General features: G+C 39.3%; 1 protein-coding gene across 12 annotated transcripts in view; it reads left to right on the forward strand.

Annotated features, from left to right (window-relative positions):
• Positions 1-27,762, forward strand: part of THRB (thyroid hormone receptor beta) — a 168,056-nt gene that overhangs the window by 135,075 nt on the left and 5,219 nt on the right. For 10 of the 12 annotated variants that reach the window (XM_057424848.1, XM_057424856.1, XM_057424855.1 and 7 more), the window contains 4 exons: positions 16,487-16,587; positions 20,740-20,887; positions 22,681-22,886; positions 26,043-26,189. In XM_057424848.1, the coding sequence (XP_057280831.1) occupies positions 16,487-16,587; positions 20,740-20,887; positions 22,681-22,886; positions 26,043-26,189 (602 nt within the window). Of the gene's footprint in view, positions 1-223; positions 672-6,930; positions 7,259-16,486; positions 16,588-20,739; positions 20,888-22,680; positions 22,887-26,042; positions 26,190-27,762 lie in introns of those variants that run through there. The other 2 variants (XM_057424845.1, XM_057424847.1) reach the window with 2 other exon arrangements.

A 27,762-nucleotide genomic window follows, 5' to 3' on the forward strand; every position in this document is an offset into this window, starting at 1 on the left:
TGTTTTAAGCATCTGAAAATTGTTCACGACCAGCCTCGACCTACAAGACCTCAAATGATCATATGAGCAAGGCAATAAATTGGTGGTAACTTGCCCTCAGGTCCATGTTGTAGTTGCGATGTTGTGAAAGTTACATCTAGTGTCTGCCTGTCCACATAGCTCTGCCTACTTGTTCAGGCTTCACAGACGGGGAAATTTTGTTTACTTGTACCGAAGGGGAACTATGGTGGCTGAATGGGCATGGCTGAAAGGCTCTGCATCGTGTCAGTGCGGTCGAGTGGAGATGCACAGGAATACCACAGCGTCAGGAGAGCTGGGGAACCTCTTGCTTTCCAGAACTCCACACCTGAGCAAGATTTTGGCAATGCCAACAGTTTGTAGCCCAGCAGTATTTGCCAAACATCCAGGACGTGGCCTCCTGTCGTGGGACAAACTGATTCACCTTCCTGACAGAGATCAGAAATGGAATGTAGTGGGCATAGCAGAAAACTGTTTGTGTAGGAAAAGGCACTCCAAAAAATATGATATCCAGAGGAATGGACAGCAGCTTTCGCAATGTCTCCATGCTTCAACTTGGAATAGCACAGTTTTACAGCCAGGCCATACAAAAGCAAACTTTCAAGTCATGCCAGGTGCCCAAGAATGCCAAAAAGAAGAAAAAAAGTGTAAAGGTAACTGGCATTATTATGCAGAGTACAGCAAATGCTGTATTAAAAGCAAGCAAACAAAATAGGTTGTTATATCTGTGTTTATGGTTAGGAGGTTGACCATTGGTAAAAGCATTATTACCTGAGGGGGTGTTTTCTTGTTGCCAATTATTTTAATTTTATTTTTTTTCAGCAGCAATAATTGAGATTTTTACTATTCCTTTTTATTCAGTTTAATAGCTTTGTGAAGAGCCCTGAGGACGATGTGATGCGTAGTTCGAGGTTTTCTATGTGATACCCAATATAAAATAGTATCTATTCCTTTAGCCCTTTAAAGATGTATTTGTCTCTCTGTGGTTTTGATAAGCTGGTCAAAAATCTTTTTTGACCTGGTCTTTTTAAATAAAGAATGCTCCTGATACATTAAGAATGCAAAGGCAAACAAAAGCATTCTTTTACTACTTTCAGGGTGTTCAGTTCTCACCTGTGACTGTATTGTTTGCCTTTTCTTCTTTATTATTAATCATCCCCAAAGCCTCAGTAAGTGCATATACAGAACTCAGATAAATGGAACTTCTTGTTATGAATCTTTGCCTTATTAGTCAGGAACCGTTTTCTTTCAGGTAGCCTTTTTTGTTCACAGTGAAGGGATTCCTTTTAAGAATCACAGTTGCTTAGGTATTAGCACAAATTTAGTGCTTAAGTTATTTTTATTTCTTTTTAAACTGGGGTAAATAGTTCTTCATTGTTCTTTGCTCAAAAAAATAATTAGTCCATATTATGAGGGAGGGATTACAAATTGTTTTCTTTTACTTAAATCTTACGTCACTCCAGGAAGAAAGATTACAGTGTCAGGCAGGATATCACCTCATGGAAAAGTTAAACTGGTCTAAGTACCTGATTTCTTTAGATTTACTTGCTCTTTACCTCAGAATGCCTCTTTGCTAACAGATGTCAGGTGTTGATCGCTTTAACGTCTTACTAAGGGCTGTCAGGAGGTGGCCAAACCCAGACAGTCCCACCCGAGAGTCTGTTAATTATGTTGTGTCAAGCAAAATTAGGTAGCTTTCTGCTAGGTTTTATTTTTGAACAAATAGAACTTTTTACCTTCAAGTTTTCATGTGGAGTTGGGGTAGGGACTGACGCAGAAAAGGTACATGTTGTAAGTATTGGCAGTTACTTTCTCAAGAGATAAGGCATGTAATTAACTGATGTCTGCTAGCAGGGTCTTTCAGATATGATATATTGAGAGGCTTAACAAATTGGGTTGTCTGGGTCACAGGTCTATAATTACTCTAGGTAATATTTTCTCAGAGACCATGTTAAATGTTGTCAAACACTATTCAAGGATTTTGTTACCTGGTGCGTTGGGAGACCTCTCAAAGAGCAAATGCTTTTTGACAAGACTGTGTGCTACCTACATATGTTGTGAATAGTGCAAGGAGCTAGTGCAAGATAAAGCAAGCACGAACCCTGGAAGAGTCCTGATCATGAAACAGCAAGCTCCATTCTCTTTTAAACAAATTTATTCAAGGTGTCAAGTATTTTCAGGGATATCTGGATTTGTAGTGAACCTGAACATTTAAGTGTAAACTATGACATTCTTTGTTATCCAAACAGACTAATGAGTTTAAAGTGTTTCAATAAAAGGCACATCACACGCTGGCATTTTGTGAGTCATATACAAATTTAGTGGCATGTCATAACTGAGGTACAGCAGGTTTTGTGAGGGAAACAGTTTTAGAGAAAGAACTAATTTAATACCTGTTGAGAAAAGAGGTGTGCTATTACGTAAGTAAGATTTTCCTCAAGTTTAAACCAGGGGCGGCTGGTTTGAAAGTTGCTGCATCTGTTGAAAATGCGAAGAGATGATTTTGTGGCAAAAACTTGAGCTCTTTTTTCCTCAGCTCTATCAGTTGCTATTATAGTGTAGACAAAATGACAATTTTTAATGTGTTTGATTGCACTGAGACTTACTTCAGGAACTGTCAAGTGTTATTGTAACTGTACGGCACTAGAATTCCATAATTCTACGTGCTTTATGATGTAGTCACAAGTAGAGATTTAAAAATAAGATAAATACAACATAGAATTAATTTTCCTTTCTTGTAAGTGCTCAGTATTACTTTGGATTCTGATGTTTGAGGTTTTCATAGTTTAATCTTTAACAGTAAGTTTGCATAGTCGTATGTTTGAGGGACCATTTTGAGTCTCTGGTCATAGTATGTAACTCAAGATTCTTCCATGTGGTCCTTTAGAAGTAGTACTCTGCCCTCGCTAATTTGAATGCTCTGCAGTAACTCCCATGTACTGACACTTCTGAAGCTTTCAGGAATGGGGGGCTCTAACTGCAGCATTAAGGTAGCCAGGACTCCAGACCAGGGGTGCACAGTTTGGGAACAATCAGGAGAATATGACTTGCAGGTAATACATCACCCGCACATTCATGCAGATAGCATATGTACACAGCAGAATGGATTGTGGTAAATGACAGTTCTTTTGTGGGTGTCGGGGCTCTAGGCTGGTGGGGTATACTGTCAGGAGGATAATCCACAGCAATATTGTCTTGCCTTAACATTCCTGTGGGTTCATTTTGGTGAATTTTGTAACAAAGAGAGACTGTAAGTGCCAAGAGAAGTGAAGTGTAGTGGGGGGGTTGATTGTTCATAATCAAAAGCTTTCAGTCAGGATTTTAAAATCAGGACTTGATGAAGAGCTGCATGATCTCATGTAAGGCAGTGTCTCCTGCAGACATCTTTCAGGCATTCCCAGACTGACTTCTTCCAACCCAGTGTAACATCACTAACTGCACCACATTTACTTCTGATTTACACCCGGGTGAGTATTTCACAACCTTTGGTGCATTCACTGCTCATGTTCAGCAAGTATTTCTGCCTTCTTCAATACAATGAACTGACACCTCAGACCATGAAGGGGTCAAACTTTGGATCCTCTTATGCTGCAGTATCAGAGTTTCTGTTTTATCACTGGCCTGTTGGCTCACACCAGAGATTGTATTCTATTGGTGATTAATTTCCGTGTGTTCACATAAGCAGACACTTGTGAACTAATAAAATTCCAAATGCAATACTACATTGCTGAAGGCAATGAAAGTTCAACATGACATAATTTAAAGACTAGTATTCAAATCAGAATACGAGACAAAGAAAAGCTCTTCATATTATTTTCTACTCCATTTTTAGCCTTTTAATAAAGACCCTGTCTGACTGTCTTTTATCAGATGATTTAATTCAAAGTGATACATGGAAGGGACCTGCAGGATTGGATCCTCAGAAATTAAAATGAAAATATTTTAGGAATATTTCAGTTTTAATACGGATGTTAAATCTTTGCAGTGTTTCTTGAACTGATTTGTTTCCAAGGGAACAACAATCTGCAGTGCTATAAGCCTCTTTAATGTTAGCATATTACAGGTAAGCAACCTCTGTTCCCTGGCAGTGTTTATCATTCTTTTGTCAGAAAAGGTTCTCATCCATTTTTCCTTATCTCCTCGTTCTTCAGATTTTTGTGTAATTTAATTTCCTTGAGGTATTGCAGCAATTCCAACAAAAGTACATATGCCACATTTCTAAACATTATTGACAGCAGTAGAAAATAAGAAATATTTGAGGGATTTATTTTGGAACAGAAAGTTAAGTTGCAGGTGTGCCATGTTGAGATTCCATATCCTCAGGTGTCAGCCTGGCTGGGATGGCTCTGTCTACACACTGTCTTGTTTCTAGTTTGCTTTTGTTTTTTTTTCAGTAATAAAGCTAAATCAGACTGGGGGCAGGGGGAGATGAGGGGGGAAATGGGAGAACAAGAGAAGATTCATAGGAAGTTTATTAGTCTGGCAAAACAAATCCACATGGGGAAAAAAACCCACTAAGGATCTCTAAAGCCCAGCTCTCCAAAGCTTTTCTGGGTGGTGTAGAAATACCTAGGTATTCTGCTCTGGTAACCTGTAAAATACAGCCCCAGCTCTGTGCACAATCTCACATCAATTCCTGTTAGCTGTACAGGGGATCGTGTAGTGGTAAATGAACAACCCGCGTTTTGTAGTCGTGGAATGTTTTCTTTCTGGGGAATGTGGAGAAGAAAGCTTCTCGGATTGCATGGGTTGCATTTGGGTGTACTGCAGTGTTACCAAACTATCACATAAATAAGTACGGTTTGGGGATTTCTGTGTAAACAACTACTGCAGAGTTTCTTAGGAAACGTGTATGTTCTACGAAGTGCTGAACATCGATTTGGGGAAGGTCAGATCTTGCCTAAGACGTGCTTTTTATCACAGACAGAATCACCGTTTGTAAAATCTAGATCATGGGCCTGAGCTAAAAGGAAAATTCACTTCTGTTGTGTGCTTTTTTCACATGGTATATCACAGTGTGACTTGTTGAGTTAGATCTTTGGTAAAAATGGCATGGAGAATGCCATTCATTCATTCATTGGTGTTGTACTTCTTGGGATTTCAGTAACTATTAGTGCTCCTAATGAAGAAAGATATTAGTTTCAATTATCAGAGTTTTAGTCGAATAAATTCATTTTGGAAGCAACTCCATTGACTTCATTACAGTTGATCTTGATAGAGTTGATTTTGACTTATCAAATGTATTACTGTTTTGTGAGGAAGTTAATAAGAGGTGTGTGTTAAAGATGCTTTTTTTACAGTTAGAGGGGAAGAAAATAAAAATCCAAGCATGAATTTTAACTTCTCCAATCCTCCGAAGGCATTTATCCTGAATTCTGCTAGCCTGCACATTAGATACTAATTGACAATGCTTCTTATTTAGATAGGTTAGTTACAGTTGTATGTTGGAAGGGAGAGCATTTCTGCATTGGCTCTTTGCATTAGACAAACATTAAACAATATCGGGTAGGGAGAAATATGTATATGTCGTGCCCAGTTCTTACCTATTTCACTGAAATTTTGATTGACATTTAGGTATACATTCATCAAAGTTGTTTGATGTACACTTAAGATCCTAGATGAAAAAGGGGCAACCTACATGGTAATTTTGGCAATCCTGTGCATAGTTTAAAATGAGTGGAATAAGAAAGCTAAAACCTCATTATTAAATCAGTAATAATTCTGCTTCCTAATAAGTACAGACATTAAAGAGGGATACCGTCTTGTTACTGACTTCACAGGTTTTACCTATTAGCTGTGCTGTACAGAAAAATCAGGTTTTGCCTAGTAAAAAACCAATAACAGCTAATGTAACTTAGAATACAACCATTTCTTTTAGATCAGAAAGAATGGCTGACTGAACAAGGTATATTAGTTTTTGGTGCATTAAGCAATTGTAAGTTCATATAGTTTTTGTTGTAGTGACATTGGCTCATAGGTGAGCCAAAATGAGCAAAAACGCCTCTTACTCTACTCTGTTGTCAAAAAAAGATACGGTCCTAAAAGTTCTTCATTACTGAAACATAAAAGATAATAAGGCAAAACAGCAAAGCAATTAGCTTATTGATAATATTTAAGCAGTGTTCTAAGTTACCCACCTGTTGAACTTGATAGAAATTACCTCCCCAAATCACTGAAGTTTAGAACAGCTGCTTTCCCGTAAATGCATTACCAGGCAGTGGGGAGGATTGTGTATGTGTGGAGGGCTGGGGAGATTCATGCGTGTAATTCTGTAAAACAAAATCAATAAAGCTGATGACAGATTAAGTTGCTAAATTTTGTAAAACTAGACTACTGTTGGGGTCATCAGCACAACACTATTGGATTTTCTGTGGTTTAATGCTGAAAAACAGGATTATTGATTTTAGGATTTTCAGCATATCCCCTCTGGGAGTTCTTAAGCAGTCTTTATAATGCTTCACACTTAAGTTGACAACTACAGTGACATAACTGTGTCCTCGCCTTAGTAATCATTTTCTAATTATATTGGAAAGGCTGGAAATGGTTTATAAAATGATTATTCCAGACAAACGGGGGAACAGGAGGGTTGTCGGGATGTCGCTTCTTTGTCTGGTGGTCATTGCTACCTGCCTGCCATCTTCCCGTGGAATTAACTTACAGTCACAGATTAAGACCTTTGACTGTCATAAATCTGCTTCCCAATATGTTTGACTGGCAGGGGAGTTCACAAGGCATCCCAATATAAATAGGATTTTAGCACATCAGGTGGTGCTCTGAAGTAAAACGGACTGTTTTTCAGTTGACTTTGTTGGTGTATATTCATTGCTCCTCTCCCGTTCTATGTGTATGCATGCCTGTGTGTGTATGCATGTGTGTGAGTACGTGAAGTAGAAGCTGAGATAGGGTAACAAAATGAACTACTGTATGCAAGAAATATATGAAGTGCACCCAGCTGCCGGTAGCAATTGCTACATGCAGTCCACTGATTATTGCACATATATTGAAGATAATCAGGGTTACAGCAGTTGTGATGCTCAGGTCCTGCACAGTAACAACATATATATGGAACAGGCCTGGGCGGTGAATCAGCCTTATACCTGTAGTTACCCTGGAAACGTGTTTAAAAGCGAGTACTCTGACATGGACATGGCCCTGAATCAGTACAACCAACCTGAATATTTCACAGAAGAAAAACCTACTTTTTCTCAAGTGCAGTCGCCATCGTACTCTCAGAAGAAAGGTAGGGGCAATTTATTTAAATAACAAAAAAATATAATCTCTGTTTTTGTTTTTGTTTTGCTTTAAACTTACAGGTGCATCAGTTGGCTCAGATGCATCTTTGGATGTGAAAGCTGCCTGTTCAAAATTGAAAGCAGCAGTAACATAGGTTGCTAGGTGATTGTAAGGTTTTTCTGTGAGCAGTGAGCATTTCCAAGCACTTTTTCTTAATCTGTAAGAAACATTTGCAAATATATTGCTTGTTTTCTGCTTTCTGGGGCTATTAAGTTCATTTGCTATTCACCAGTGAGCTAGGTAAGAAAGTTTCTCTTAGAAAATACCGTCATGATATATTCTGAGTCTTAACACTGCATTTCTGGTTACTTACAGACAGTTTGTGTGAGTCGTCATTATCAGCAAATGTGGACTGTGTGCACTCGGCAACTCTTGTAAAAATATTGTGAAAGTAGAACTGTAAATATGTATTGGAAAATGATTACATTTAAGAGTTACTGTCTTGTAAGTGAAAGCCATGTAGTTTCTTATTATGCAAAGCAAAAATGACTGAAAACATAGAACGTACCTATGTAAGAAAGACTGTTCTGCATCCAAAAAGTTGATGTGTTTGTGAGAGACAGAGAGAAGTATCTGCTCCCTCCGGGTTAAATCAGTGCCTGCTTTTAACATTTACTCTTTTACTTTCAAGTAAGCAAAGCAAATTCAAAAAAGAGCCCAAAATACCAGCAAACACTTGGAAATGTTTTTGGTGCTCTGAACTCAGACAAACAAACTGATGCATACAAAGTGTACGTTCTATGTGTTCCTGTAAAACCATATTATTAAAGGATAAAAACACGCAGTCTGTTGTACCAACATAATGTCCTTTTTCTGTTGAGACCAGACTTTCTGCATGCAGTTATCCGAAATGCAGGTGAATCTGATGTACCTCGGCAGATAGAGAAAACACCATTTGCTACTTTCAGAGTAGCTTTGCAGTAAAAAGCAGGCTAATTGATCTTATGAACTACATGAAAAACTGCAGTATTTTCTTTTATGCAGGCAATAGTCATTTAGGACTTGGTGCAGTAAGTCTGCTTTGGCAGAAATCTATGTTCGGTAGAAAAATGTCTGAGTTTTGTTACTTTGAACAGCTTTGTATTTCATAATAAAGGAAATGTTTTTTAAAATCCTGTTCTAGGAAGCTAGCAGAGCATGATCAGATTGTAGACTAAATTTGGTTGTGGATAATGCATGTTTTTGTGTTGTGCAACATTTTAAATGCTTTTTAAGGCTATTTATCTACTCTTGGGTTTTAATTAATGAATTTATAACTCTTTGTGGACTTTTCTCATGCTTTGTTTTTGGTTAAAGAAAAATAGCACTAAGGATTAATGCAGAGAAAATAAAGACTTGCTATTGCAAAGTCAGTGAAGGAATACATTTTTCATAACATTAAAATTTATAAATAATAATTGATATACCTAGATCAGAGCTTTAATTAGGGTATTTCAGGACTCAGACACCTGACATCTGCTCTGTTTAAAGTTTTTGTCTTTGTTTAGTTGAAAGAATAGTTTTTTTAAGCTGCTTGTCTGCCCTTCCTTTCTGCTACCTCAGTTTCACTAAGAAATGGCTGTGAATTTTGGTGGAAGCTGGCTTTCAAGCAGGCTTTTAATTGATCATTCACAGAGACTGAGCAACGTGCTTTGGGATTCTTTCAACCCTTAGAACCTTATTATTGTGATAATCAATAAGAAGTTGCCTCCCTTCTGTCAAACCTTTACAAACACTGAGTTTGTTAAGCAGAAGGGATATAAACTCTCTGGGACATGTGCATCTTCCTTTTTGTTTTTCCTAATTTCCATCTTTTAACCAAGCTATCCTAAAACTAACGAATCTTTTAATCCTGTCCTAAGAACAGAAGGCTCTACACAGGGCATGTGTGTCTGTATTGATCCAGAATTGATTTGGGGAGGTGACGATGAGGGAGTTTGTTAGAGAAGCCTTAGTAATAGCCCATTAAAGCAAAATTAAGTCCCTAAGCAGGTGTTCATGATAAGTCTTGATTGTTGCAGTTGGTATTTCTGTTAGTCCTCTGAAATTTGTAGTAACCTCAGTAGTATGCTGTTCAAATCAGATTGTCCTTTACAATAGCACATGAAGTCTTTTCCTATCCAAGTTACTAAGTGGTCAAATCTTTTTACCTCTGGCCAGAAAAAAAACCCAACATTTTATATGCTGAAAAAAATCTTCTTTATGAAGGGGAGTTTAATTACTGCTCTATCTTTATGTCTTTAAATCTTTATCTTTTTATTCTTTAAAAGAAGTCAGAAAATAACTTTAAAAAACAAGAACCAAAGACCCCAACAAAGTGTTACTGAAGGAAAAAGGAAAATACTTTGAAAGTATGGCTAGTTATTCTAAAATATAAGGAAGCACTTAAGCTGCTCCAGTTATTACATTACATTAAAAACTATTATTTCCTGATTATCTGTCACAAATTCTGATGAAAGACTTGAAATTGTGCTCCAGAAAATCAAGAGGTGGAAGTGCAGTTTTAGCTTTACATCTGCTTGCTGCTCCTTTTATCTCTTGTGCTGCAGTGTATGCTTTTAAAATATAGCAGCGCAATATTTGTGCAAGAGCTCACTGTTTTATTAAGCAAGCCATCTTGGACCTGATACTACTGCAGGAGACAGGCAACCGGATACACTTTGTGTTCTACATGGGGCTGTGAAATCTGATGAGCAGAACAGGGCTCATCGTGAATGCTCCATCCCTGGCGGTGTTCAAAGCAAGGTTGGACAAAGTCTTGGGTAACATGGTTTAGTGTGATGCGTCCCTGCCCATGGCAGAGAGGTTGGAACTAGATGATCTTAAGGTCCTTTCCGACCCTAACTATTCTATGATTCTGTGATTCTGTGATTGTGAGAATGAGGTGCTATTTCCAGTTCTGTCTCAGAGAGCTTAAACTGGAATATTTTTCCCCTCTTATACTATCACCAGCCATGGTTATCTTGCAACACTGCACACTGGATGGATGATGCTCAGAGGCAGCCTATGCCACCCTGCCCTTGTGCCAAAGCCGAAGATAGGCAAAAGTGTTCCTGGATCTCCTCGTACTGCCTCTACAATGAGAAGTACCTGGTGACAGGGTAGAGGTAGTACAGCCAGAAAAGTACAAAATAATTAGGTACAGAGGTCCAGAAACCTCAGTATCTCCGTATTTGGTCTGTGCGCAGTGTTCTGGCCATTGGGACAATGTGAGAAGTAGGTCTGCAAAGTTAAAACTGGGATGAGTTGTCTTTCACTTCCCTTTGCACAGTTCTTTATGGACAGAATTAATGAAAGATGCCTGAGTGTCCGTGAGGTTAGGCTTTAACTTCAGGCTCTGTAGAGTGGACCAGGAGTAACCAAAGGCTGCCCCCCAAACCAAGGGTCTGCAGGTGGGAATTGTTGAGTTCGGCTGTAGCGGTGCCAACCCCTCAGCGCTGTGGCTTACCTTGCTTCCCAGAAGCAAAGTGAGGGTAATGGTGTCTTTTTAAGGGCTCTTGTTACGGTGGGAGAATGGAACTTTAAAAGTTATTATTCTTGTTAATGTTAGAATTGTAAAATAATAATGTATATAATTGTAATTGTCATTATTATTTCCCTTTATATTCTCAGGCAATTTAGGTGCAGCTGAGAATATGTGCTGTTTGAGTGCAAGAGTATGGGAATGAATTAGTCCAAACTGAGTTCTTAGTGGTGTGAAAACATTAGAGTACTTTCTGAATAGCTAAGAAAATACAACATGGAGATTATATCAGAATGCCTTCTCATCGGTACAGGCAGGGCAGTATGTGTGCATATAACCAATTATTCACAGAAACACTGACAATTTGTTATCTTGGCCTTTGCATCAGAGCGGCTCTCAGAATGTTAACAATTCTTTTGGGCTTTAAAATGATTAATTTTGCTCTTGACCATTTATCTAAGGAGATAGCACTGACCAGAAAAATTGCATCTTACTCAGCAGATCATTGCAATTATATGTTTCTTTTTTTAATAAAAGTTTCAGTGGAAAAAGGGTTTTCAGCTCCTTTAGTGTAACCTTTCCACAACCAAATGAAGGGTGCAAAAGTGAACTAAGTCATGCTCTGCTTTTGCATCAGTAGTAAAACTGATATTCAGTGAGGCTTAGCTTTCTGAACACAGAAGTTACATGTGATACTAAGCAATGGTGTCTAAAAAACTTTAAATAATTTGGGGGAAAATTTTGCAACAGTGGAGCATTTTGTACCTGTGGTTGGCAGTGATGCAGGTACAGAACTGATCACAGCAATTTAAGTGATAACACAGTTTGGACTAAAATGTTTTCAGCGCATCTGAGCAAAATGCATTGCTTTTGATAAGGGTTCTGACCCAGCCCAAAGAACAGGGGTAGTACATAGATAAATCACTGAGGGAAAAGAGAGTGTAAAATGTTCCAGATTCTATCTTTGCAGAATCTCTTGCCAAATTTCAGTAATTCTGTAAATTGAAGAATGTCAACAGCAATCGAAATTGCAGACAAGAAAGCCAGTTAGTTAACAAAAAATGTGTAAATCTGTTTAACGACATGCTCCGTGCTTCCGAGCTCAATGGAGAAATAAGCAACTTTTCTCAGTGGGAATAATTTAAAGGAAATGGGAAACAAGGATCAGTCTACAGCCTAGCCTTTCAGATCAATATTGGTGATAGCACAAACAAGAATGGAGTATGCTTTTTGTCACTCAGCTCTATGCTTTCTCTGGTAAACACTCAATTTAAGCTTTTTCTACACAAGGATGTATCTTGGATGATACCTGGATGGTTCTTGTAATTTTTTGTAATTTGTAAAGAGTTACAATGTGACTACGGAGTTGGTAGAACAGCATATAAATTTTCAGTTCTAACGCAGTTGAGGATTCTCAAGGTAGTAATTAATTCCATCTTTTTCATTTTCTTATTGCAGCGTCTGGTAAGTGAATACGAGCTTACTGGTAAATCCTAAACTACTCATTTTAGCGAGTGATTGCTAGTCATGCAGACCATACTAGATAGGGAAAAGAAAGATTTCAGGGAATATATTTAATACATGACTCTGCCAGTGTACAGTGATAATCAAAATACTAAATAATGGTCTTAAAACACAAGTGTCCTTGTGCAGTAGCAAAAAATGGCTTTTTCTGCTTGCACAGTATAAGTGTATGGTGGATCAAGAGAAAACTACTAAGGAACATCTGGTATACAGGCATAATTTCTGTTGATGTCACCCATATCCCTGTTTGGTAGTCAAATATGGTTTGGGTCCTAGAATCTCTTTAAGGCATGGTTTAATCCCTAAGCCAGTATTACATTATCTGTACAGACGCAGACCTGGAGATGTAGAGTCTATGCAATGAGACTTGAACAAAACTGAAATTGGTTCTTTACTTTTCTCAAAACATGGGGTTTTTTGTTGTTTGTTTTTTTTTAATGTGTGCCAGGTACAGAGTTAAAAAAATCAGTATCATTTTTCGGGGGTTGTTTTCATTTCAATAGTTTACCTTGTTGCAGGAGAGGGGCAGGAATAGCCACCAAGTGTCCCATTTGTGTCCCTCCAATCTGTCACATATAATGCTTTAAGGTATCATTCCTGCAAATGGTAATTTGAGAGTGTAGGCATACCATATTAATGAAACAGAGTACCTCAGGTGACTGCATAGGTTAGCAGATCTCATTCTGTCCTTGCAGCTGCTGGGGCAAACTCATGGTGCCTTTTCCTATCAAAGGGAATAATTTCTTGCACGAGGAATCATTTCTTCATACCTCTACAAAGCTAGTGTTACAATGTAAAAGATGTAAATCACTATCAGGATTGCTATAATGGATTATATAATATATTATTCTAGACAGGGGGAACTAGTCTTGCTGAGTACTTAGCCTTGCCAAGACAGTAAGAGTAGGTGGGCTGGCAGGTGGGAGTCTGGGGAGCAAAGGAGTTGCATTAAGCTGCATGGAAAACACTAAACATGGCAGGTCAAGGTAATTCACTGGTGGTCTCCACTCCAGAGTGGGCATTGGGATGAACAATATCAAGTCATACTTGATAGATTGTTAACTTTGGGGATCATGCAGGATACACGAAATGATAGTCCTTGAGGATGTTAAAATACAGCAGAGTCTTGAAAGACCAAGAAATTATACTGGTTATTGTATTGTACAGTTCAGTGAGATTGGTGTTGCTTTTGAATGGTTCTTCTTAGCTGTTTACTCAGTAGGTTTTGACCAATAAATACAGGATGAAATGCAAACACCAGTAATAGAAACCTGCGCAGCGTTCCCATGAGATTTGTTGTCATCATTCTTTGTAAGAGAGCGCCTGGGCTACTCTGTCCAGACAGCATCTGCTTCTTCCACACAGGATTTTTTATTTTTGGTTTAGAGTTATTAAACACACAAGATGCCAAAGTACTTGCTGATATGAGAAACAAGTCCCTATTAGTCTGCCTCTCATCTTTTTTCCCCATGTGCTGAATGAGTGAGAGAAGTCTTTTGCTCTTCTTCTTCCTCAAACCATCCAACAGGCAACTCTGCTGCTATCCATGGCTTCGCCAGAAATCTCCGTTGCATTATTCACAGCTTCCATGCTAGTACCAACTTTGGAAAAACACTATTGAATTTCCTCCTGCTGATATTGTTTCTAACTCCTAGGTAGCAGCAAAAATGCACTGAGGCACTTACCTGCATGTCTTCCAAGTTAAATCGCATTGAATTTATACAGAGGTCAGACTGGGTATTTGCAACTGCTAGAAATTATTTTGAGTGGACGTTACTGTTTGTACGAACTGAATGTAAGTCTCCTTATTCCTCTTGGCATCATGTCTGTTTGAATTAAATATTTTTAAAATACTCCTGAAGGTCCAACTCTCCTAATTTCTTGCAGTTTCTGACCCCATTAGCTGTTGGAAGGAGGGTTAAAAAGATGTTTATTGCACACTTCTTTCGCCAGTGATTTCTTGGGATAAGATTTTTTTTCTATCCATGTTTCCTCTTGAATCAGTAGAAGAGTTTGAAGTGTGTGCTTACCTTGTGACATGGGCACAATCCTGCAAATGTGGTGAACATAATATTTAAGTATCTTAAATAGCTGGCACTTACTTCTGATGCTGCAAAAGCGGGAACGTGGTTGCATATAAGGATGCCATTTTTAATTTCTTACTAGGAGTGCCTGTAGGAGATACGTGTTTTCTGCCAGGTTGGAAACTGTCTCCTGGGTTGGATAGTCATGACACTCCAAGAAGAAAATAGACACCAAGTGGTTACATGTGCAAGCTACTGTATGTATTAAGGAAGCAGCTTAGACAAGTGGTCTCCTGCTCCAGTAGAACAAAGCTGCCGTTACACAAACAGCGCTAACCAGATTATGTACTTAATGAAATATCAGGGCATTTAATGCACAAGTGATTCTTTAAGAAGCAAGCCAGGGATACTGAATTTTAGAGGACATAGTCTGTGCTACACCAAGTCTCTGTTTCATGAATAGCAGTAACTAGCAATACCAAGAAGCCATCAATCTTCATGAGAAATTTAGTGTAAAATTCTGCATCCCTTTGCTGACTCTGCTGCCTCTTGTAACAGTTCCATGTTGTATATGTGTTGCATGCACAGAGGCAGGTGTGAGCAAAAGGGAGACAGGATGGAGATAATAGCTTCTGCTAATCCCCCACTGGCATAATGTCCATTAGGAGTCAGTGATGTAAAGTCGAAACCCTGCTGTGTCTCTTCCCTCAAGGTCACAGAACCAGCTCTGTGTATCCACCAGTCTTTATCCAAGCACAACTTGTTCATCATGGAGACGTGTAACCTGAATGTAAATCTGATCTTTTACTGTATTATTGACTGATGCTATACATCAGTAAGATCTCAGCTCAGTTCCCCTCTCCACTTTCAGATGCCAGTAGGCGTATTGGCAAACCTGATAAGCAGCTAGCTGGGCATGGCTTCAGAGTGCTCCTGCTTCCCAGCATTATGGAAAGGCAGGAAAGACTAAGAGGGTGACCAAGCACTTGCACAGACTTCCAGAATGGCTGTGAAGTCTTCATCCTTACAGACACTCAAAGCCCATCAGAACATGGTCCTGGGCAACTGGCTGTAGGTGGCCCTGCTTAAGCAGAGAGGTTGAACCAGATGACCTCCAGAGGTTCCTTCCAACCTCAGCCATTCTGGGTTTCTGTGAAATTTTTACTACACTTTAATAATCTTATGTGGTTATACACATAGCTGCACTTCCTTCTCTTCCCTCAAAATGAATCTGAGATCCCTGTATTGCATCTTTATGGATACATTTTTCAGAAGGAAAAGTTATGTACCATAGCTCCATTGATTGTGAGTCATGAGAACACTTACATTAAATGGTTTGTAATTTACCCTGTTTAAAAATTTTCTTTAGTTTAGAATTGCCTTTTGGTTGCCATCAGAATTGTTTTGGGTTTTTGCTCAAATTGAAAATACGTTTATGTTATCAAAATGAATGTCATTGTGGGAAAAGGATCAAGCATTGCCAATGTTTTTTATAGCAGTGATACTTGATTTCTTTTGTTGGGCATCCGGTAAACCACGTCAGGAGAGAAAGTATTATTCTAACACATGCACATACGCGCACACGCATACTTGTTTGCCCACGTATTTTGTCCTAAATCCAGGCTATAGTCAATGTTCTTGTGGAACACATCCAGGCCAGGTATGATCAGTACAGTTTGGGATGTCTATTGCTGGTACTTGTCTCCTGTGCAGTTTTCTTTAAGCTAACAGTCTCTCAGTAAATACTTCTTATTACCAGGTCCATAAGGCACCCTACAACCAGGGATCTCATCTTCAGTGTACAACTATATCTGGTTTTATGTGAAACGGGAAAGAGAAATATCTAGTATGTTATTTGATCTTTTCACATCAAAACCTTTGAGGTAAAAATAAATATATTTATTTTTCTGAGGTAATATCTCACTCAGAAGAGAGCAATCATGTTCCAGTTTCTCCCTCTTGACCAGCAGATGCTGAAACAGTCTGAAAAGTAGAAGATACTCTAGACTGTGTTTCAGTAAGTCTGTAACATAGTATGAGCTTTTTATTCAGGAAATTCAGTGGGTTCAGAAGCATGGGGCTGGTAGACAAGATCTGCAGTGGATTTTAATATAATGTTTTCATATCAAATGTATCATGTCATTTTATATTGAGTTTACATGCCACATCCTCTTTTTCTTCACAGGGTATATACCCAGTTACTTAGACAAGGATGAGCTATGTGTAGTATGTGGGGACAAAGCCACCGGATATCATTATCGCTGCATCACTTGCGAAGGTTGCAAGGTAAATGGCATGGTGGGAAAGTGGGAATCAGAAATAGCTTTCCAGCTCCTCCATTATACAGACTTCCTGAACTGTGCTGTCATAGAAAAGACAGATTAGAAGTGAATGAGAACATCCAGTACTGATGATAAGCCGTATCTGGCTATGCTGCTGCGCTTCATATGCATAAGGAATGTAGTTGATTTTTGCAGTGTTCGCTTCTAAAAAGAAAACAAGAAATTTAGATTTCTGTAGCTGCTGTTTAACTGTTAGCTTTTACGTTTCCATTGTTTAATGCTTCTTTGGCCATGTTCTCAGTCAATGTACATCAGCATGCTCCCAGCAGCTCCAGTGAAACTTTTTATGCAATAGATTCTGCCTACGGCCATGAAGAGTGTGTAGCAATTAGCAGTGGTCCAGTGCCTCTCATCATCACTGTGAAGAAGCAAAAATCAAGGTCCCTTCCACATGCTTATACAATGGTAATATCTATCACTTTGGGAAGCATTGACACCCAGTTAAAACAGTTTCAAAAAGATCCTTACTTCTTTATCTTAAGCATATTGAAATGTGCTTTCAGCCCTAAATTGCATCCCAAAGCTACATGCAAAATTAGAAAAGAGATTGCTTTGGGCAAGCAAATAAATTAGAAGAAAAAATTGAGCAACACGCTCAGGCACATCTTACATGTTTTCACTGCTATAAATACGCCTGAATAGCTTGAGATCATGTAAGAAAGCTATTCTTTCCTGCAGAAAATAACAAATTATTGTATTTCTAAACAAATAGGACCACACATGTGTTGGACTGGTGTCATGGGACCAAGCCACAAAAGTCATATTCTCTTCATCCCCAAAGTCTGGAATATTTGAGTCTGAGATTTTGGGTTTGGATTGGCTTTAGAGCCCCACATCCCAGTAACTTTTGTGTTGAAGTAGTGCCTTCAGCTGTACAGCATTGTCGTACGTTACATTTATGAAATGCACAAAGAACTAAATATCCTATATACAGCAGATTTGTGGTAATATTCATAATGGTTTTATACACATGCATATGTAATAAGTATGAAAAAATATTTCTATCTGAAAAAACCTTGGGACTGAACAAGGGATTCTTACGCATTTGCATCCCATATACCAGGTGTCAACAATACATAAAATGAGTGAGTATGACTTAATTCAGGTATAATGAGAAGTAAGCTACACTGTGGCATCATAAAATACCTTTTGCTCCCAGCTGAACAGCTATATCTCTTGCCAGTTTTTCTATTAAGGTTTTTGTTGCTCCAACCAAAGTATTTCTCTTTATGTCTACCAAGTATTTTAAAGATACAGCATACAAAATCTACTTTTATCTTCAGGTACAGTTCTTCTGTCTGATGTACAATCTAAAACAATCCTTTGTGCACAAGGAACAGAGCTAACCATTTCCAAACAGTAATTTAACTTCTTTCTCCTATTTCTAGTTGGCTTACAAACTGACCATTTTGTTTTGTTTTGAGTTGTTGTTCTGGCAAATGTATTCATTGTACAAGATGGGGGGGTTTATGTGGACAATTTCAACACATACTTTGGAAGATCTCTCATGAGATCCCACGTGGAATACTGTGTATAGTTCTCGTGTCCCCTACGTAAGAAGACCATGTTGGAGCAAATCCAGAGGAGGGCCACAAAGATGATTAGGGGACTGGAGCACCTCCCGTATGAAGACAGACTGAGAAAGTTGGGGCTGTTCAGCCTGGAGAAGAGAAGGCTGCGTGGAGACCTCATAGCAGCCTTCCAGTATCTGAAGGGGGTCTATAGGGATGCTGGGGAGAGACTCTTCATTAGGGACTGTAGTGATAGGGCAAGGGGTAACGGGTTAAAACTTACTGAAACAGGGGAAGTTTAGATTGGATGTAAGGAGGAAATTCTTTCCTGTGAGGGTGGTGAGGCACTGGAATGGGTTGCCCAGGGAGGTTGTGAATGCTCCATCCCTGGCAGTCTTCAAGGCAAGGTTGGACAGAGCCTTGGGTGATATGGTCTAGTGTGAGGTGTCCCTGCCCATGGGAGTGGTGTTGAAACTGGATGATCTTAAGGTCCTTTCAAACCCAAACCAGTCTATGATTCTGTGATTTTTCAGCAAAGTTGTATGTAATCAATTCTCAATGAATTTGACATTTACTTGATGCTTCCACTCAAAATCACTTTAATTGTGTAACAACATTAATCAAGGCTGACAGCCAAAAATCTGCTTTGGCAAGTGCTTTCATGAACAAAGCATTCTTTTGCATTATTTCTGAAGAGTAAATTGTAAGGAAATTAAACACAAATAAAACAAGGGTGAGTTCTGACATCACTGAAATGTTTCTCTGGACTGTACCCATTGCATCTATTGCTATATAGGTGCATAGTAAAGGAATTTAGGAAAAAGAGTAGTTGCCTTACAATAAAATTTTTTATTTATGTTTATTTATTTATTTATGTTTTATTTTATTAACGAAAATTAACACTTCCATGATGAAGTGTTTGGACAGAGAACAGCTTCCTTATCACATTGTATCTAGAGATGATTAAAGAGGTTTTCTGCAAAAAGTTTCCAAGAAATGCAAAGAAATGGGAAGGTGAAATGTGCTGGTCCCAACACAGATGGTGAAGAGCCTTGTCATTGTAAAACTAGAGCTATGTTAAGTCCCATTCAAGGTTTGGGAAACACTTCCTGAGATTCATCAGAGATTTTTCCATCTCTTGCTGTAACTACAGATTAGCCTGTGTCCTTGGTTGTCCAGAGCCATCTTTGACCCTCAGGGCAGAGGGAGATGGGTTCTGTCTCTAGGAATTCGTCACAAGCTTGAGAGTGAATCCAAATCCAGCAGTTGGGTAGATGAAGGTTTGAGACCTGATCCAAATCTCACGTAAGGGCATCTTGATTGTGATTTTTCTGGATTTTGTCTCAACCCAGTGGATCCCAGTCTTGTGAAGGCTCACACACATGCCTTATGCAACTCATTTTAATTGAGTTTTCACGTCTTATTATTATTAAGGAAGAAAAAGTTGCACTCTTAGCTCAAGTTGTATATGTAAGCTAAAACTCTAATAAGGACAAGTCTCTTTATTATGTTCACTGGAATTAGAAGCTCAAGCTGAAATACAGACTTATCCATACATCTTAATACAACATTCTCTGTTAACAGAAATTACACACTCCTATAAGATTTTACCAGGTATTATTTAACATGATTAAAACCAGAACTTTTGCTTTGTGAAGTGAAGAGACCATTCATTAGATAAAATCCCCACTGAAGAGGCTATTTATTAGGTAAAATCTCACTTGAATTTTGCCATTTTCACTGAAACCAAAGCCATTCACAGTGGCCTCAGTCACACTGGAACCCTGGTCTTTATGTCAAGGCAGTTGCAAGCTGCACTGCTGGATGCAGTCAGTCTCAAACAATGGTGAAACTTGAAATTAAAGTCTACGTTTCTGGTTTACAGCTTGTCTTGTCCACTCTTGCAGAAGTCAATGAGAAAAGTGATGTTGGAATTAGTACCAGGATTATGTCCGTAATGTTCAGACAGAAGTTTTTGCTGATTTCCTTACCTAAGGCCAGGGTCTGTGGGGTATTTGCAAAATTCTTAGTCTTACCCAGATTTGGTTGTTTGGCTGGTTGGTTGGTTGGTTGATTGGGGTTTTTGGCTTCGATGGAAAGAAAGGAGTAGAACTGCTTGTTCTTAATCCTATAGTGGCTCAGACACACCACTGTTCTTACAATTTGCAGAAGCTGCTCTTTAATTAAAAGTATGTATATGTCTCTTAATATCCCTCTAAATTATTATGTAATTTAGAAAGGGGATCAAAATAAACTCTCTAGTTCAAATGCAAAAAAATTCAACACACAGAGACATTATCTCAAGAAGACATGTAGACAGTGTTTGTCCCTCGAGTGTTACTTATGCCTTTACTTACCCAAATGTCTATGTGGTTTTAGTTTTTAGAGAGGAAATGTTTTGTGAAACTCAGATAAGAAATGCCATACACTACAAAATTAGTTTTCCTCTATGAGAGTTTCATGGAATGAAGTATGTTATCTTGCATTCTTAGGTACATTTCTACCAAACCAAAGTGGCTCCCAATTTGAAAAAAAAAAATTGTGCAATGCTAATGCTTTCAAATGTATTTATTTATTGCACTTAGGGTTTTTTTAGAAGAACCATTCAGAAAAACCTCCATCCAACCTACTCCTGTAAATATGAAGGAAAATGTGTGATAGACAAAGTAACAAGAAATCAGTGCCAGGAATGTCGCTTCAAAAAATGTATCTTTGTTGGCATGGCAACAGATTGTAAGTACATTTGTCTGTTTTTCTTTATTTTTTCCTTTTTTAATGTGTGTGTTTGCTTAAAGTATGTTGGGTTTTGAAGCTTTTTAAAGTAGAGCAGAACTGCCAGTACTTTTTTAATAACTTGTAGCGGGGATTTTTGTCCATTGCGTCAAACCACTCTCATAAGGCTGTAATATTTTGTTTACCCTTCTCCAGACTGCACCTTCTCCTGGCCCTACCAGGCTGAGTAACAGTAGGAATGTTCACTCTCTGGAGGAGAGGAGGGAGAAGTACGTCTGAATGGACACTTTGCTTAAGAAAAAAGTATCTTGTTTAGAAAATTCTGGAGGATGTGAAATTGAATGTCATTGTATGAGTCATCCTGCAGTTGTTTGTTTTATTTTTAGCCCTGAAGAAGTTATCTGCTGCAAAGAACTCGACTCTAATTCTGAAGTAATAGAAAATATGGCTGAAAGATTAACCCTTAGGGGGTCATCTTTTTCTGCCACTGCACAGGGATTTATACCAATAACTTCAATTAGCGCAAGTGGGAGGAAGTCATGAGTCCCCCTGTGCATTGATGTTAATGGTTGTTGCTGGCGTAATCCTCTGCAGAAGGATTGACAGGAAATCGGGTCTAATAAACAACAGAAAAGCACTATAACTTAGTATTTCTCATTGTTAATGTGATGTATAACAGTGCCTTCTGTCTAAAGGGAAATAGAAGAAATAGCACAATTTCATTTTAGGCAGGTAGACTTTCGGGAGAGGGGGTAGGTAACCCTGGGCCACCATTTCATAGTGAGCCCAGTCTGATGCAGCAAGCAGTGGTGAGCATCAGACAGGTAGTGGATGTATGGAGTGAGAAGTTTCTCCGAGGCTGGTGCTGACCTGCAGGCGCCGTTACCATAAAGCTGCTGTGGCCTTTGTGGGCTGCACCCCCTTATAACAGTCAAAGGAGCTATCACTGAGCCCAGCAGACAGGCCAACTATTCCCCAACTCAGGAAGGGCTTCTCCCACCTTTGAGTTCAAACATGTGAATGGGAGCATGTAAGTAAGGCTTTTGTTTTGCCTGCCTGCCTGCCCGCCACCAGCTGTGAATCAGAACGGTCCTCCTCTGCCAAAGCGGGCCAGTGAGTTTGAATGGACTACTCACGTTTGCATGGAAAAGGGTATAAAACCTTCCATGGTGGTCACAGATGTGCAGCCCTGGGACCTGCCTGTCTGGCATCACTGGTAATAGTGGGGAGCAAGGGGAGTGCTACAGAATGTTACCATTTGTAGGGTTTGAGGAAAAGGCCAAAGGCAGATTGTTTCGGATTGTGTCATGCAGCAGGTGATTGAGCCTCCTGTGAATAAGTGTTCCCAATTTCGTAAATCCACGTTACCTTCTGCTGGCTTACAAGAACATTCTACACAATTCAGAGCAGTTAGCATGCTGATACTACTTCAAAGAAAACAAAAGAGTATCTTTCCCATCGTGGATTACTGCAAGTCTGTTATGGCAGCACTTTTGAGTCCTTAGAAGGCTTTTATGTATTAATTTTATAGGCAGAATGAGCAACTGAAGGTACTGGCAGTTAACAGAATGTTACCAGAAGGGTAAGTCATTCTTCGCAATCCAGGCATCTGAGAAAATTAAGTTCTTCTGTGTCTCCCTCCAAACTGTGTCAACTGCAGTTCTTACCAAAGTACTTCTTTACTGATCAGTTGAGGTGTTTATAACCATTTACTACCTCGGCCATAGAAAAGACCAAGGTTCAGACAGGCTTAAGAGCTTCCTTCCATTTCTTTATGCTTTTTCGCCTGCTAGTGGTGTTGGATGACAGCAAGAGGTTGGCAAAAAGGAAGCTGATAGAAGAAAATAGAGAGAAGAGACGTCGGGAAGAGCTGCAGAAAACCATTGGGCACAAACCAGAGCCAACAAATGAGGAATGGGAGCTCATCAAAATTGTTACTGAAGCACATGTGGCCACCAATGCACAAGGAAGCCACTGGAAGCAGAAAAGGAAATTTCTGGTAAGGACTGTAGCCTTTTACACTGCTCTTGGAGCCGTATTCCTTTCTTTCTCCTGAACTTTTAACTCCTTCCCAACTTTGGAACACCAAAGACAGTATAACTACCAGTGTATTGATGTTTATGAAAAAGGGATGATTTTTTATAGTTACTGCTTGCTTATTCTTGCCTTGAAGTTCAGGGTTTGATCAGACCACATATTTCAACAGATAAACAGCGTGTTGCTAAGTTAAGACTTACTCAGATGGATAATCTTCATGTGCTATTATAAGAAAAAGTAGAATTGTTTCACTCCTGATTGACAACAGTAGCATATTATATATGTATTTAGGGATAATTGTCTTTATTAGGAGCTACTATGCAACATATTCTAAGTCTTAAAACAATCAAAGTGTTAGGAGAAAGCTGATTTTTTTATTAATAACTCATGGTTTTTCATTTCTTACTTGAAAGTGAACATGTTAATTAAAATAAATCTGGCAAAGAAAAATTAATTTCAATGAAAGCAGGATGATACATGCACTATAGCATTGGGATTACAGACTACAAGATTACTTAAATTTTCATTCAGCCTGTAACTAAGGATCAGAAAATAAATGGTGATTTGTGATGCTCAGCCTTAAAAAAGGATTTATTTGATTCTTCTAAATCGATTTTTAAAGGAAATAAGTACAGAATCCAAGATGCTGATACAGCACAGAAGAGGGATTATAGACCATATTTCAGGAATACCCAAGGGTCTTTAACAGTCTGTGTATAGCTAATCAGATAGAGAATACTCATTTTCTCTAAGCCTAGGCTCCTGCTGCCTCATTCACTATTGGAATCTTGACCTACGGTTCAATTGATTAGAGAAGTTATATATTCAAACCAGCTGATCCCTTTTATAATGATCTGTTAATTCCAGTGGCACTATCTGAGTTTCTCTATGAATTCCATGTTTGTAATAGCGTGCAGTGGGGAAACCACAGCCAGCAAACAATGGCAAAAAGCAACAGAGCGCTTTCCAGTGGTGCTGCACAGCACTGTTTGTGGCACTGATTTTAGCAGACCAAGAAGCAGCTGCAATAGTGTGTTTGGTTGCTTAGACAGGAGGGCTGTTCTTTGGGTATTGCCTGGTTCAGGATAAAGCCTGGGCAGCTTGACACTGGGGCTGGGAATGAATACACTGGACCACATAAAATGTTCTCACTGAGGGACTTCAGGCTCTGAAAACAATCACAGCAGAGGGGAAGCCTCCGGCAAAGGGTGCCCAGAGGCAGAGCATGAGGTGAAGCGATGACAGAGCTATTGAGAGAAGGGATGGAGCAGATGCAGGAAGGGTAGTTGTAATGGGCAGTTCAGAAACCAGCTGTGACTTCCACAGGTGGTTCCTAGGTCAGACCAAACTGTTCTTGGTGCAGCACTCACTGCAGGGCCTCCTAGTTCTTTGCAGTGCTCACATGCTGAAGCCCAGTGGTTTCAAGGCAAGCATGCAAAGCTTGCTGACACATTGCAGTGAACACAGAAGGAAAAGTCCATGATGGTATACCAGCCCCAGGTGGAGGACTTTGAAAGCCCCAGCCACAAGCTCCTGAAGAACAATAGGAGCTGACTTGCATGTCCCAGGAGCTGTGGGTCGGTCCTTAGGCAGTTGAGGCTGATACTTCAACAGCAGGAGCTCCTTTGAGGTCTGGACCTCTTTTCTTACTGAGGTGAGTTACGTGGCAAGGGTCCTCCAGCTGCATGCCCTTCTGGAGTGTATTAGCTTTAGCTAGCAATCCTGACTTCTTTTGCCTTTCCCAAGAAAATGCTGAGTTCTTTTATTCCCTAACAATGTTATGCATGTTTTTAAGCATTTGGTCTTCTTGCTTGGAAGTTCTGAAGGTTATTTATCATGAGCACACAGACAATCTGGTTTAGTTTCCCAAGATTCAGGGAGGGGAGGACCTACAACTGGGATTATTTTAGTTTCTTACTGGGACCCATCAGATAATTGAGCCCAGTCCTCTTCATTGTTCTTTTACACTTGGAGCTTGCTTTATAAACACATTGCTGAGTTTTTTTCTTGCAAGAAGTTAGATTTGGATTCACATTGGTGACAGAGCTGTGGAATGATCTTTTATGATGTGTTGCTTAACAAAATAGCCGAGCACAAGTTTTTATTATAGATAGCACTTTCAGCACCTCCCCTGTTCAAGTGCCCTTATATAAATGTCAAGAAGTCTTAAAAGCCACTTTCTCTGGGTTTTATCCAGTTTTGGCTCTCTGATGTGAACAAAATTAAACCTCTGCATGGCGGCTGGCAGGTCTTTTACAACCACAAAGTCACACTTAGGGAACAGAACAGCTTTGATATGCATGTTTTTAAAATACACAGGAGCATTGATGCGCTGTCATAAAAATCAGGTGAACAAGTTCAAGTGAGTTGGAATAGAGAAACACTCATCGCATTCTGCTTGAAACTATTTCATTGTATATCCCTATGGGATTAATTCTTTTTTCAGCTTTTGGAGAAACCTTGGGCTGAAGTCATGCAGAAGGTGATTTTCAACCAAAATTTTACCCAGACAAGCTCAAATTCTAGTCACTTTATCCCGACTGACTTTGTGTTAGACAGTTCTTAGTCATCAGTTGGTTTAGCCTAGTTTTGGAAACAGGCCCTAGCAGCTGCCTGGAGCTCTGTGATGCCAGGCAATCTGTTCTGGTAAGGATTTCAGAACTTCGAGTATGTGAAGAGCCCTATTCTGCAGAGCTGTTAGCAACTTCTCAGGAATAATAAGCCACCTCAGCTCCCTTTTCTTCTAGAGAAACTTGAGAGTTCTCAGCACCTGTAAGAACCAAGAACAAGCCTACATTTTTAAGTAAAAAAAAAATTTGCATATAAGCTATACCCACAAAATACTCAGATACAGGCACAAGGAAGAAACTGCATGTGCACACTGTTGCAGCTGCCCACACAGGATGGGTCGCGGTGTTCTACACGCCCATCTCTCTGCAGTCACCTCTTTCACAAATGCCTTACAGACAAAAGGTGGCATAATGGGCATTACTTACAAAACAAACTGTGGTATTTTGCATTTCAGTGTAGCTTCCATTGCCAAGCCGGACTTTCTAGCATCTAAAATAGTTGCTGTAAGAGAGATTGTTCCTTTAAATATATCTGTTTATATCCTTAGCCAGAAGATATTGGTCAGGCACCAATAGTTAATGCCCCAGAAGGTGGGAAAGTGGATTTAGAAGCCTTCAGCCAGTTTACAAAAATTATCACACCAGCGATTACAAGAGTGGTGGATTTTGCCAAAAAGTTGCCTATGTTTTGTGAGGTAAGAAGACTTCCTTGCACTCCTCATGTATATACCTGTTGTTAAAAACTATCCGAAATCTTCCTGGCACAGAACTAAAAAAATCACTGTGCTTAAGATGAGTAAAGTTAAAGAGACTTGACATAGATGGGACTAGAATCATGTGGAATTTTATGGGTTTTCTTTTTCCTGTGATTACTGAAGTCCTGATTTTGTTCATGTAGAAGTTGTTGTGGTTCATTAGGAACTCAAATGTGTCTTTAGAGGCAGCCTTGAACAGAACAGATGAACAAAAAGCAACTGTCTAGAAGCATCTTTGAATTGTTTAATCAGATCTCCCAGCACACAGTTCCCTCTGTGCCTTATGACTCCTTGGCCGGTACGGTATAGTGGAGTGAGGTCTACATGGTAACAAATCCTTCAAATTCAGAAAGCATCCATATCAAGGAATAGCACTTGCCTCATTGTGTTACCTAGGAATGCTTTTCCTAAACAGGGAAGTTATGCATAAAAGAGTCTGTAAAAGTAATGGAATGTCATTACAGGTAGATACTAACATGTAAAATACACAGTAAATAGACTTAAGTAGACTTAATTGCACGTTAGGAATACAGAGGCACTAGGCTGATACTGAGCTATCGTTTTATTGAAGGACCAGGCACAATGGTGATGATATTTTTTTCCTGAGTTAAAAAATGTATTGGAACTGCAAACTGGAATAATATTTCAGTCTTAGTAATCTTAATGACATTTTAACATGGAAATATCCCCAGTCCAGCCATGGAAGAATGCCTGCTTGCTTGCCCACCATGCAGAGCAGCACTTGACTCTGCTGGTAAAATGCCAGTGGTGAATTATATTCAAAATGGGAGTGACCATGGTCAATGAACATTTGGCTTCCTAACTCAGGAACAGTGTTTCTTCTTCACAAGTAAACATCACTCAGGAAGGAAGTTTAAGGCAACCATAGCATTTTACTCTTCTGTGGCTGGCAGCTTTCCTTTAAGGTCAGTCAAGGAAAGCTATTTATGTCCTCTGGCACCTACAGCACAAGAAGAGGTAAATATCAATAGCTGGCATAGTGTAAATAGCTCTCCCTGGCTAACCTCGGCATTGGCTCCATCAGACAAGTTAAATAGCTCTCCCTGGCTAACCTCAGCATTGGCTCCATCAGCCAAGAAAGCATGAAGTAATGGCCAAGCATGAAGATTTTAAAATGCAGGGAATGTGTCCATAGATCAAGAGGCTACTGCAGCATTCAGTGTCTGAGGGAATTTGTCTCCTCTGATTTGGCATTTGTTGGTGGGAAGTAGCAGTTGATATGCCTGTTATTTTTCCATATACAGCAAGGTGTGATAGCAGAGTGAGGGACAACTTGTGAACACAAAGGAGTAGGACAGCTCTCATCCGAGTTGTCATATAGATCCTGCTGTAGCATAAAGAAAACAACAATGTTTGCTCCTTTTTGAAGTGGGCAAGCAAAGGGCAGGAAACTGAGGTGCTCAGCTCAGTTCCATGGGGCTGCAGTTACAAGTGTGATGGCTGCCAATATGTCCTGCAGGGGTGAGCACCTCAGGCTCCTGCCTTTTGCTTT

Source organism: Pezoporus wallicus, unplaced genomic scaffold, assembly GCF_028554395.1.
Source record: "Pezoporus wallicus isolate ANWC-B61680 ecotype Strahan unplaced genomic scaffold, APGP_CSIRO_Pwel_v1 contig_3181, whole genome shotgun sequence".
NCBI classification, from domain to species: Eukaryota; Metazoa; Chordata; class Aves; order Psittaciformes; family Psittacidae; genus Pezoporus; species Pezoporus wallicus.